This window comes from Balearica regulorum, chromosome 3, assembly GCF_011004875.1.
Source record: "Balearica regulorum gibbericeps isolate bBalReg1 chromosome 3, bBalReg1.pri, whole genome shotgun sequence".
NCBI lineage: Eukaryota > Metazoa > Chordata > Aves > Gruiformes > Gruidae > Balearica > Balearica regulorum.
Genome location: NC_046186.1, coordinates 67,900,236 through 67,913,661, shown reverse-complemented (window position 1 = coordinate 67,913,661; position 13,426 = coordinate 67,900,236). Strand labels below are relative to the sequence as shown.

General features: G+C 40.6%; 1 protein-coding gene across 4 annotated transcripts in view; it reads left to right on the top strand.

Annotated features, from left to right (window-relative positions):
- The window catches only part of SYNJ2 (synaptojanin 2), a 68,372-nt gene that overhangs the window by 41,522 nt on the left and 13,424 nt on the right, over positions 1 to 13,426 (top strand). For all 4 annotated transcript variants that reach the window (XM_075748317.1, XM_075748318.1, XM_075748316.1 and 1 more), the window contains 9 exons: positions 207 to 356; positions 455 to 620; positions 1,903 to 2,094; positions 4,250 to 4,334; positions 5,563 to 5,703; positions 8,555 to 8,747; positions 10,484 to 10,642; positions 10,845 to 11,001; positions 13,020 to 13,137. In XM_075748317.1, the coding sequence (XP_075604432.1) occupies positions 207 to 356; positions 455 to 620; positions 1,903 to 2,094; positions 4,250 to 4,334; positions 5,563 to 5,703; positions 8,555 to 8,747; positions 10,484 to 10,642; positions 10,845 to 11,001; positions 13,020 to 13,137 (1,361 nt within the window). The remainder of the gene's footprint in view (positions 1 to 206; positions 357 to 454; positions 621 to 1,902; positions 2,095 to 4,249; positions 4,335 to 5,562; positions 5,704 to 8,554; positions 8,748 to 10,483; positions 10,643 to 10,844; positions 11,002 to 13,019; positions 13,138 to 13,426) is intronic.

The window sequence follows — 13,426 nt, the reverse complement described above, 5'->3', positions numbered from 1 at the left end:
GGACCTTTCATGGATGCCTGTACTGCATACATTGTCTGTTCCATGGGAAAGACAGGACAGAGGGCATAAGCCTCAGTTACACAAGTCTGTCTTGCCAGCTCTATGATACAGAATGGTACTGGCTGGAATACTTAAACTGAAGATAAAAAACAAAAATACATTTAAGAACAATGTTGTTATTTTTTCTCCTTCTGCACCTAATCCAGATCCTGCTTGCTCAATTAGAGAGCCTTGGGTTGAACTCTAAATCTATAATTGAGCGCTTCGTGGAATCCTACAAAGTGATGTGGACTCTCAACGGTCATAATCTGAGCAGAGTGTTTACTGGTAGTCGTGCCCTTGAGGGGAAGCACAAGGTAAAGAAAAATGGCACAACTGTTTAATTCACAAGTAAAGGAAGATGTCCAGTTTATTCTTTGGTGACACTTGTACTGATGATTCCTGTCTGATGTAGGTTGGGAAACTCAAGGATGGTGCCCGGTCTGTCTCTCGCACCATTCAGTCAAATTTCTTTGATGCAGTGAAGCAGGAAGCCATCAACTTGCTGCTAATGGGTGACTTCTTCAGTGAGGAATATGCAGACAAAGGCAAGATGCTTATGGACCATACTGCACTGCTGGGTAAATCCTTCACTTTTGTGTCTGTTTTTAGCTGTCAGACATAAGCGATTACACCCTTTTGAAAAAATCAGTAAATAAGTTACTTTTGCACATATCTGTTGTTTAAAACACTGTTTTCAAGTGACCATAGCACAACTGTGTCTGTTTTAATTCCATTGTGCTTATTTCTCATATTTTGTTTTGAACTTCTGAGTATGTTTGTCTGCTCTTTGATGATGATCTCCTCTGACAGTTTAGAGGAGTTGGACCAGAGGGAAGGATTTTAGGGCTATATTCCCAGTCTGGTCCTGTCTGAGTTTGTCTTGAGACAGTCTCTTCAGCTCAGAGTTTTTATCTCCTTGTTTTTGGCCTGCAGTTTGCACATGCTTTTAGCCATTTGGATCTTTAAAGGCACATTTATATTGTTACGTTGCTTCATTCCCTGCTTTACTCCAGGGCCCTGATAGTCCACAACATATACACATTTGTTTGCACCCATCTAGAGTAAACCAACTTAGCTCTCTCTGAGGAGATACTTGTGTGCAAAATACAGGATAATTGCACCCACAAGCAATATCACATGGTCAGTTTGCTCCAGAGAACTACTGGATTTTAATAGGATAGACTTGAACCATTCAGTGCCACTTCAATCCTGGGGCTGTTCCCTGATGCGGACCACAAGGAAAATCCAGATAGCTTCTCTATGCCTGACTGCCAATGCAAATCAGATAGTAAAGATTAAGGTTACCTCAGTTGCTCACACAAAAAAACCGCACTGCTAATTTTCTATACTCATCAAAATTAAGTGAATATAGCAGTTCCCTGTGAGGAGTTCTGACCAGGCTAGAGAGCCACTACAGCGCTAGATTTGGACTGATGTGAGATACACATCTGCTGCTCTCCACCTTTCCCTCCACACCCTAAATTTCTTAGGGCTTCAATTTAAGTCATAACTTGTGACATGCTGGATTGCTGTAGGCTAAACTGGGAAGATTAAAGGGGGAAAAATAATTTATTTGCTTATTACTTGAAGAAGTGCAGGAAAACATACGCTGAAAGTGAGTGACCAGCCCTTCACAAGCTTTCAAAGGGTTCCCGGTTTCTGAAAGAGAAATTGCTGATGCCAGCCCCAGTTACCTTGTAGTTATTGCCATTGGAGTTATTCCTTAGCTTTTGTGTTGTTGCGGCTGGGGTAATGTCATTATTTCACAGTGACTGTGTCGCTGCTGTCTGTATGCTTTCTGTTCTTTTACAGCACATTCTTTTCTTATGCACCTTCTTTCTCTCTCCCCTCCTCTGTCAGTAACTCCAAGTATTTTGAAGGCCATGTCAGAGCGTCAGTTTGAATTCACAAGCTTTAAGCGTGTTCGTGTTGCCACGGGGACCTGGAACGTGAATGGGGGGAAGCAGTTTCGAAGCAACATCCTCGGTACCAGTGAGCTGACAGACTGGCTGCTGGATTCTCCCAAGCTCTCTGGAGTTTCTGAATTTCAGGGTAAGACTTCGCAGTCAAAATGTGTATGCAATATTTGCTGGCATCTCTAGAGACAGTGATTTGGGATGCAAGATTTGATCAGCTGTTCTTTTCAAAGGCAGTGTATCTTGGAGGGCATTTTCTGTCAGTTCTTAGGAGTGTAGTCAGCTCCATGTAGACTTGTGCTGTGTCCCTGCAGCAGTGGAATGGTGTGTGAAGGGCTCCTGATAGACCAACTCCTGAGTCTAAACCACATGACTGCTTTGAACCTTCAGCAGGTCAGAACTCAGAGGTCTCTTTCATGCCATTATGGGCTGTATCTGCCTATTCTGCATCCCATATTTCATTTTCTTCTGTATCTCTGTTCTTTGCTCTTCATTGTGAGCAGGAGCTACATGCTTAGGTGCCCTCAGAATGTCTCCTTGGCCTTTATCTGGAGCTAAACATATCTGTACTATCTGGACTCTGAGATTGTCTGGAAATGTTACTATCGAAGCCTGCAGACAAAAGAGATTTATTTTGTTGAAGGCAATTTTCTTTTTTTTAGCAGTATAGAAAGCTCTTGTGCTTATGGCTTCCTTAAATTGGCTGCGGAATTTCTTGTTCTATTTACAGAACAAGGTCAGGTATTGTAATTGATTTACAGATTTTATTAAGGAAAATGAAAAGTGAATGTTCTGTCATTTAAAAATTGAGTGGTTGCAAAACTATGGCAAAATCTGTGCTTTCATTGGTACAGTAGAACATTTAGCTTCCTGCAGGCATTGCAGGGATAGTCCTGTGCCTAACCTTGAAGCTCAGCGATTCATTCCTCAAATCCTTGGCTATTTATAAAAGGTGTCTTGTTTGAACCCTTAGTGCTTGAGTGCATGGATACGTGATTAGGTGCAGACCACAGTACTCTGAGCAGCTTAGGTAAGTGATTGGTCCAGTCTGTTTCAGGAACAGTTTAGATGTGCTAACACATGACCATGGGCATAATATTAAAATTTGTTGAGCACCTGTCATGTGCTAGCCTTGCCAGGCCTTCCCCTGAGAGAACTGGAGGAGCAGGACTACAGGGTACAAGCAACCATAACATGATAGGTCTAGCAGCTTCTGGAAGAGAGCTGAATTATGTGCAGAGCTAGGGTATGACCATGCAAATGTCTTTGTTTGTGGTAATGTCAGTGCAGTGCTTACAAAAATGGGCACACATTCAAAGGCAAATGTCCAAAATTATTAATGGGAAATACACATGTGACAGTGTGTGTCATGTTAAGCTAGAAAAGGAGGCTAGCTGTCATATGCTAGTCACCCTTTTGTCTACAGACAGTTGCTGCATATTTTACTTTTCTTTCTGTTCTTATTTTCTGAGGCAGATCTGATTTAGGTTCCTGTAGTTGTCTACTATTTATGTCTTCATGTTGAATTATGTCAGTTACCTTGGCCAGTTTTTTTAAAAAAAAAAAAAAAAAAAAAAAAGAAAATCCCTTTAGGCAATGGACAGACCTGATGGGCCAACAGATATGCTTCGCACTATTATATGAGAGCATTTGATCTTTGGTGTTTTACCAGGGTAATATCCACAGGCCTGGGTCAGGGAAGGGATGTTCACTGTGCTCCAGAGTGACCTAACCTAACCTTGAGTGTGGGTGATCTAAGAAGGACTGGGAAGAAAGAAGATAAGAAGAAACTTGAAGGTTTCATTAAACTATTAGATAAATTTACTAAAGGTATTGAGATGGAAGTGACATACTGGTGTGTGGACAATAAGTTCAGTTACACAGGAATCAGTATCAAAAAAGAAAAGGAAAAGCATGTTGAGTAAAATGACAAGTGGGTGAAAGATGGTGGGTAGTGAGATGTTGTGGCTTTAGTGATGAGTGGGGTGAGGGAGAGAGAACATCGAATATTTTCTCATCTTAACATTGCTACAATATAATGCTCTGTTCTGAACTGCTTCCTGCAAGAGAGATGGAGACCAACTGGTGGGAGAAAAGCAGGAAAAAATTTCAGAGGAACTGCAGGGGTTGTTTTGTGAGATTAGATTAAAGGAACTATGAATATGTATAGCTTGGCAGGGGATACACAAAATAGAACTACAGGAATGATCTCTGACAGAAATAAGAAAAGTAGTCATTAGAAGAAACAACAAAATAGTAACTCTTTTATGACTTTTCTGTCTTGCCAACAGATGATGAGAACTGCCCTCCTGACATATTTGCAGTGGGATTTGAAGAGATGGTTGAATTAAATGCAGGGAATATTGTGAATGCCAGGTAGGTTAAAAAACCCCACCAAAATACCATAAAAACCCCCAACCAACAACTCAAAAAAAAACAACCCAAAATGAGCACCCTCTCCCCCAAAGGAACCAGCCAAACGAAAGCCTCCAGAGTTGTTCTCTTTTATGGTCAGATGTGTAGAAGACTTTCTTCCAAGTCTGTTGCTTGTAATCATAGCTGGAAATATGTTTGCCGTGAACAAATGGCACTGGGATGGTATTGAAAGTGCTGTACAGTAGAACTTCTGTACAGTAGAATACACTGTGTTTCCTAAGTCTCTTAAGGTTTTATGTTGGCAGAGAAGAATTCTGATGGTTGACATTGATTTAATGCTTGTCCTTAAACCCCTGTCTGATGTTGGAAAAATGTGCTCAGTGACTACAAACATAACTGGCATTCATGTGGGAATTCTAAAATGAACGAAATGTCTCTGTGGCTAATTGTATTTGTGAAAATCGTGGCTAGAGAAGGAGTTAAAGGCAAAGCCGGAGCTTGGCACATCAGCGTGTACAATAGATTGTTGTGTATACTTGTCCTTTTGAATCTGAATAATAATGTGTCCAATGCTGATTCACGAGGCTGACCGGTTAGTTGTCTGTTCTGGAAATGACAAGTGACAGCAGTGCTTAGCATGGCTGCTGGGCTGGTGGTGTATCTGCATGTATCAGTTGACTTTGAAGATAAGAAAAAGCTAGGTCTGCAGAAGCGGAGGTGTATGCACCCACCCACAAACTTTCAGCTAAGAACAGCCAACAGCTGTGGGTAGCCAGTCATCTCCCAGCCAGAGAAGATCTGGAGAAGATCTCTTCACTGTGAGCACAAGAAATCTTACAAATTGTGAGATTAACATGGATTTTTGGTTATGGTTACTAACATGGTTTTTATGATTATGGTTACTACAGTCAGCTTCCAGTTATCCCCAGTGAGTAGAGGTATCAAAAGTCATGTGAGGATGGATCTTTTTAAGCATAGTAGACAAAATCCCTCTCATGTCCAGAAGCAGGATAGCTGTATTTGTGTGGTGTGCCTGGGCTCACTGACCCTGCTAACTCTGGGCTGGCTCACAAGGAGCTATTATCTTTCTCTGCCATGCATCCTGCAGCACTTGCAGTTCTACAGCCTAATGGGACGTCTGTAAACCTAAGGCACAGTTAATCTGCTCATTTTATTGACTGTATGTGGTTTGTTTTGATTCCATTAAATGATTTTATGTTTGTTCCAGTACAACAAATAGAAAAATGTGGGGAGAGCAGCTTCAAAAAGCTATTTCCAGGACTCATCGCTACATTCAGCTGACATCAGCACAGCTTGTTGGTGTTTGTCTTTTCATCTTTGTACGACCATATCATGTCCCCTTCATCAGGTAAAAAAAAGAAGCAACCAAAAAAACCCCGAAACAAAACCCCCAACCTGTGTCTTCAGTAACATCTGCTGTTGGAGTGTGGCCACAGAGGGTGGGAGTGATTTTTCAGCTTGGTGGGAATCAGGCAAACCTGGATTCTGGTCTCTGCTCAGTGTGGGAGAGACACGTGTTTCCAGGCAGCAGTAATCTGGAGTCCATCCTCGTGGGTGGCGCGAAGGCCAGGCAGCCCAAATATCTTCCCCCATTTCAGCTGAGAAGCCGGGCGTGCTCCAGGTGAGCAGTTGGGGTATAGCACCTTGTTCAGGTGCTGTCTTTCTGGAAAAGGAATGACCTGAGCTAGGAAGTCCAAGAGTATTTAGAGCACCAAGTGAAGGCAAGTGCCTGCCTCTGCCTGAAGGGCAGGTTTTACTTTCTAACCCTCTCCTTAGTGTTTCCATATGGAAACAGGGCTGGTTCCAGACCTGAAAAGAGTAGTGGAAAAGGTGGAAAGGGGGGTGGAGAAAAGAGACCTAATTTTGCCCCCTGACATTTTACAGAATTGAGAGCTATAAGGGCCCATTAAGTGTTTGTCTCTCCCAGATGTCACAAGAACCAGAACTATGTGTCTGCTCAGGAGGGTGCAGAGCTGTGTGTCCTCAGCTTACTAGCACTGATGTCCCTAGAGACTGACCAAACTTCTCTTGCTCTTAGAAGATTATAAAGCCACAAGGATATCTGCATTAAAATGCCTTTGCCCTGGGCAAGAATTATGTAGGCTAAGTATAAATGGTAGGAAATGAATTAGCCAAAACTATCTTTGGGCATCTGACCTTAAAGTCTGGAGTGATCCAAACAGTGTCCTCTTCTCCATGTTAGGGGCACTGACTGGCCACTGCATTTTGTGATTAAAATATCAAAAGCTGCCTCTTTCTTCCCTCTGATCTCATATCTACTGAGAAGATCAGTGCAGAGCTTGTGCAACATCAGGTGCCGTAGGCTGGGCAGAGTAACGCAGTCCAGATAACCCTGATGGTCTTGCACTGCTGCCTTCCCAGTAATCTTTCTTCAACATGGTTTGAAAAAAATGCATATTTTTGCTGGTACAAAGCAGTCCAGAGGAAAAATGTTTCTTACAGTTTTTGACTTTTTTGCCTGGCTTAAAAGAAATTTGAGTAATCCAGTAGGAAGTGCATGGTCTAAATGGAAATCAGAAGCAGAACAGCACAGTGGCTCTGTTGCTGCTGTCAAACTGCTAGGAGTTGGATGTAGCCCTTTGAAACTCAAGAGGAAAGGGAAGGGTTTGGTTTTAGTGACCAAGTTTCATCATTTAATGCTAATGTGCTGCTACCTGTTATGTGAGAGTAATCAAACCTAATCTGTATGCTCACGCAGTTTTTCCCATGTCTAGAAAAGGAGAACAAAAATGATCAGAAGTGCAAAAAAAGGCTTCTGTGCTTACAGAGATTAAAGAGATTAGGACAGAAGTTAGAGAATGGAGAAATGAAACGAGAGAATAGCTGAAGCTTATACAGCAGTGAAAGGATTGATGAAATACAAGCAATTGAATGTACAGTGGATTATCTCAACATAACCTTTGCCATGAATGCAAATCAGATAAATATCAGTCAGTAGTTGGATAGGCAGGCAGCAGGAAGAGAGAACTCCTTAGAGTGAAAAGACTAACACGTGCTTCTTTTGGAGTGCTTAAAACCCATTTTTTCATAGAAAACATTGATGGTCCTCTTTTGCCTCCCTGTGCCTTTCTTCTGGTGGTTTTCTGCAGTCAGGAAAAGAGAGGAAAATAAAGAGGGAGAAAAAAGATAGAAAAGATGAGGAGTGGGGGAAGAGAGAAGAAAATGAAGTGGGGGGAGAAAGAGAGCCTGTAACATCTTGCATTATTCAGATCGTGAATGCCTGACAATAACTCAAATAAGACTTAGTGGTTTTCTGCCTGCCCCTTGCTTAAAACCAGTAATATTCTAGTCCAGATCTGCTTGACTTCTGTCTGGAAAGTAAAATTTTCTCACTGGGAAGGACATGGATGATGCTGGGGTTGGCTACAACAATGATCTCATCATTTACTGATCTGATCAGACAGGCATGCTTTATTCTCAGAGTAGACTGGCTATCTGGGAGAAATTACCTTGCGAGCAGGTGATCTGTTTGGCCAAGCCATCTTTCTGTAGTAAAGTGCATGCTAATCGTGACATTGAAATACTATGTAATTAACAACATGGAGGCCCAAAGCAATTTGTCATCAGTACAGAACTCATTTTAGGAATTAGGTATAAATAGTTGTATCCAGTATCCACTGATTTTATTGCATCTAATTTAACAAATTATAGGTTATGATCTGTTGCTCTTTAATTGACTGAAAAATCTGGCATCAACTGTGAAGCTGGGTTTCAACACATAGTAACACTAATTAAATCAACTGTCTGAAAAGCAAATTCCCGTATGTTCAAAAGTAAAAGGAAACATAATAGTAAAATTAGTTATTGTCACTATTTCAAAAATCATGGTAGAGGTAAACTTGAAAAATATATTCTGTAGAAATTCCCAGTATTTCAGAAATAATGTCCCTTCCAAACAATACAGCAAGACAAGAAGACGAGGAAAGTACTTGCAAATAGTTTTATTTCTATACTATTGTCTTATACTTATTTTGCAACATAAGTACATGGGCATCATCAAGAGATTTCACAGCCTAAAAGATGGTGCCTAAAAGCAGCAAGCTTTCCGGATGGGAGAAGACATGGCATTGTAAACTGGCTTTTCGTTTATGTTGCAGTCAAAGTTAATTGAATGTTTGTCCCTGCAGCCCTTTACTCTCTTCTGTTCTCTTTCCTTTTTTTTTCTTTTTTAAATACAGGGATGTAGCAATAGACACTGTGAAGACAGGAATGGGAGGAAAAGCTGGAAATAAAGGGGCAGTGAGCATTCGTTTTCAGTTCTATAGTACCAGTTTCTGCTTTATCTGCAGTCACTTAACTGCTGGGCAGACTCAGGTGAAAGAGAGGAATGAAGATTATAAAGAAATCACACAGAAACTCAGCTTCCCAATGGTAAGTGTAGGTGTATATATGCTAAAGACATATGACATAAAGGCTATATCTTTACATTATGAAAGCTGGGCTCAGGCTGTCTTTGATGACAGGTCATCAAAGAAGTCATCTCAGTGCCATGGAGAACGGGCATAAAAGAAAATGGTAAAGAAAACATTAAAAAAAAAAAAGAGGAAGCGTGTTTTACAGGAGACCGGATACCACCAGTATAGCACTTGCTTTACAAAAGTTCTACGCCTTTCAAAAAACAGAGTTGCTGCAGTGCTTGAAAAGTCCTCACCTCTGAACAGTTTGCAAGTTGATCTTTCAGAATGGTGCAACTTAACTGACAAATCTGCAAAGCCTCATGAATAAGATCTAGGTGACTTGGTGTTACAGCTGGAGAGCATGATATCGATAGCTCTTGCTGGCACTAGTTAGCATGGGTTCCTAAAAGACCATCCGTGCTACTCAGTACATCAGTGCTTTAGCTGCTCCTGCTCGGGTACGATATATCTGTTCTTGGTCACTGATATGGTACTTTCTGTTCCCTTCATTGTGTCCTCATGAATGTGTCACTGTCAAGGAGCTGCTGGCTTTTCTCAGAGTGTGGCAAGTAGGCACTATTGGTCTGCGTGAATAACTTTTCCCCTAAATGGTGTCAAATCAATCACCCTAGTGTTTTATTTCACACTTGTCTCCTCAGGCCAGCAGATAACCCATGGGATTTGATAGTAGTGCTTCTTTGCTTCCCTCAATGTTGGTTCCTTTAATTTCCACAATGCTTTCTTTCTCAGACCTCTCTGGAGGGGTCCAGGGAGGGAACGGACCAGTTTGTGTATTCTGGTTAGTCAGCAGAAAATGGCATTTAGTTTGCAAAGCATAACATTTTAACTCCCTGTTGTTTGCAAGGTTTAGAGGCTTGGCACATGCAGCATATCAATCAGTTGTTTTATAGAACAACTAATACTGACAGTCTGAACGTCCTGCATAGAATGTCTATTCCAAATGGCCATAAAGTTGTGCTTATGGTAGTTTTTCCTTCTAATACCTCATTAACTATTTTATGTCCTTTACATTTACAATAAAATGTACCTTGTGTCTACAATACATATAAAGAGTGCCCTCTAGTGCTGTGACAGCCACAGCTCTGGAACATTTCCTTTACCAGTCTCTGGGTTTTAGAGATTTATAGCTTAACTAAAAAAAAAAAAAAAAAAAAAAAAAAAATGATTAGAGGATAGGATGTTAAACTTAGAATTGGAGTGAATTTTCATCGACGTTTCATTTCAATACATTTACAAAACTATGATGTGCACACAAGATCAAATTTGGAGCTCGTTCTTACTCAGGACCTTTGTTGCTGAATGTGCCTTGGTACCAGAAGCACATTTTATGTTACTTTTAGAAGATGTAAATATATGTGTGTGAAATGTGTTAGGGAAATGAACATAAATTTTTAATATTCGTGATAGCCAAATGGTGAATACAAAGCTGGGGTCCCAGCTTAGACATACCTTCAAGAAACAGAGCTCAGAGTCTGACACTCTTGTTTACAAAATTCAGCTCAGCAGGATGCAAAAGACAGTGAAGGAACCATTCTATTTTAGCAGAAGATGGATTTTAACAAATAGAATGTGACAAGTAGGTCTGGTATTTAGTAATTCAGAGAGACTGAGCTGTACATTTCAGTGCATTTAAGAGGTGTTTTCATGAATGTGATTTGACATTAACAGTATTCTGTACCTCTAAACCAGGGGCGGAGCGTGTTCTCACATGACTATGTCTTCTGGTGTGGTGATTTTAACTATCGCATTGATCTAACATATGAAGAAGTCTTTTATTTTCTCAAACGGCAAGATTGGAAGACACTTTTGGAATTTGATCAACTACAACAGCAAAAATCCAGTGGAAAAGTAAGGCAGTGTGTCTCATCTTTTTTGGTCTAATTCCTTGAGAGAGTGAAAAAGTTGCAATTTCAGAGCCTTGTTTGTAGTACATGAATGCAGTAACTTGTTTAAAAATCAGGATGTTGTTTGTTTGCAAGAAAGTTAATACATCACAATGGCACCTACCTCATCTGTAGTGTAATCAAAGACATGGTATTTCTTTTCATAGATTTTTAAAGACTTCCATGAAGGGACTATTAATTTTGGGCCAACATATAAATATGATGTTGGCTCAGAGGCTTATGATACAAGTGATAAGTGCAGAACCCCAGCTTGGACTGACAGAGTGCTTTGGTGGAGAAAGAAACTGCCTTTTGAAAAAACAGGTGCGTAGAGTCTTTCCTCCTCCTATATCTGAAAGTTGTTTCAGATTTCATCCAGAACCCGCATAAGGGGATTTAACCTAGTGAATGGTGAGGAAGGGAGTTAGTGAGTTCTGGGCTGAGAGCTGTCTTTAGATGTGTCCTGTAGGCTTACTCGAATTGCAGTGGCTTTACTCAAGCAGATGTTCTTTTGGCTTCACTGGAATAACTTGCAGAGATAGAGACTCCTTTCTTCTTGAGCATGGGAAGAAAGGCTTCATGCTACAGACTGAAAGGGTGCTGGGAGCTCGCTGAGGAACTGAAAACAATCCGGCTGTAGCAATCTAGAAATGAGTCTGTTGCTTTTCAATAGAATCATTAGTCCACATAAAGTTCCCGTGTTGTAACAGCTACATTGTTTTAACTGTTGTCCTCAGTCTATGTATAAGCACTTTTCTGTAATTTCTTCTGCTTTGAAACATTTCTGCTAGTGTCTGCAGTTGGGGGAGATTTCATTAATTAGTGCTTATAAAGTACTTTGAGAGCGTAAGAGGCCACCACAACAGAAGAGCTGCTTTCACTTTTTATTCAAAAGTTGCAATAACAAAATAAAAAGTATTTCTTTGTGTATCCAGGGATGGTTTTCATAACCATTCTCTCAGTCTGCAAGCACATCTATTTCCCACTGTTTATAAAATCCAAACAAATTCATATTAAAAATGTAATCACTGGAGAAGTAATTTGGTTTGTGCTTGCAGATGTGATTTTTCACATGCCTGCCTGGGAACTGCTTGGAATCCACGTCATACCATGAGTACACTAAATGTAAAAACTACAAAGCAAAGCTAGGTCAATCAGAGAGTACATATTAATGAGAATATATTCACGCTTACTTAAGGAATGAAAAATAAAGTAAAATTAGGAGCTTAGGCCATTGATAGAAATATGTGATCTGGGAAAGAAAAACTGTATGAGACATTATAAGGAGGTTAAAAGAACTCTCTTGTGCTAGTTGTTTTCATTTTAGGAGAAAGAAAACGGTTTAGCATTTTCCATGCATATTCCTTATTTTGAATGGCAAGGCTTGCCCTTGGGAGGACTTTAGGTGATGGAGCACACACAGCACGTAGGACCTATCTAGCTGGTCTGCAAGAGCCAAGGCAGATTCCTCTCTTTAGAGCTTGTAGGCCTCCCACAGCTAGCTCACGTGGGTATATAACTGAGCTCTTCTCTGTTCACCCACCTTCCCAGCCCTGCAAAGCTTTTCTAATTAGTTCATTGCCAGAGTTTCTCTCCTTTATTGCTGGTGGCAAGGCTATTCTGCCTCTTCTCTCTAATTCTTTTGCCTTGCTTCTTGTTGCTGCTATAGGACAGAGGACTGTTTGCCTTCTGAGAAGTGTAGCCCCATGCAAGTGATTAGGCAGAAATGCCATATTCCTTATTAATTCATTTTCAACTCCACAAAAAAGAGATAGAGTTATTCATTAGCCCAAACACTGACCTGTTACTGACAGCAATATAATACCTCACTCTAGCATAATGTCTCAAGCACTTTTTGTCACCTTGATGCATTGCAAAGGAAGTATTTGGAGGTTGGATTTGCATTCGTTTGCTTTCTCCCATCTCTTGTGTATTATTTCTCCAGTCCCTGTGTATTATTCAGATTTGCAGTGTATTTTGCAAGTACAGCGTTGGTTTCTATGTTCAGTAATGGGCCAGGAGGAAAAATACTAATATGACTCTATCAACCCAGATTGTACAGGTAATTAATTGAGTGACATTCAGGTTAACCATTTTGCAGGTGTCTTATTCTAGTGATCAGCTGTCTCTGTGGTATTCCCTGTCCTTTCTGTATTTTTTTCCTAGTCCCTGACTTGTAAATCTTTAAGGATACAAGCTCTTCTTTGAATGGTTTATACAAGAACAAAAAGACCCCCACTTCCCACTACTAGGATCTATGAAGTGCATCCTAATAAAACAGCTTTTAACTGTTAGTAAAACTAGCTGTGAGTGAGTTTTAAATCATGTTTTGTGCTTCATAGCTGGAGAGATCAATCTTCTAGACAGCGATCTGAATGCTGAAACTAAAGTCAGGCACACCTGGACCCCCGGAGCCTTGATGTACTATGGGAGAGCGGAACTGCAAGCATCTGACCACAGGTAAAGTCTTAAGCAAATAATCAGAGAAAGGGCTGCTAGGTTACACCTTCAGAGTGAGGGACTGAGTCTGATTGTAACAGGAATTACACCCTTATTCTGTGTTCAGTATCTGTTTGGTGGGGTTTTTTTCCCCTCATAGTGGGTTTTATACCAGGGTGGCAAAGTATCTATGGTCCTGTATTGTTTTCTCTGCATTGCGATCTCAGCAAGGGTTCGATAAATTGCAGCAACGGGGATAGAAAACTGCAGGCTTTCTGTTGCTTGGTTTTGGAAAGCTCTGATACCAAAA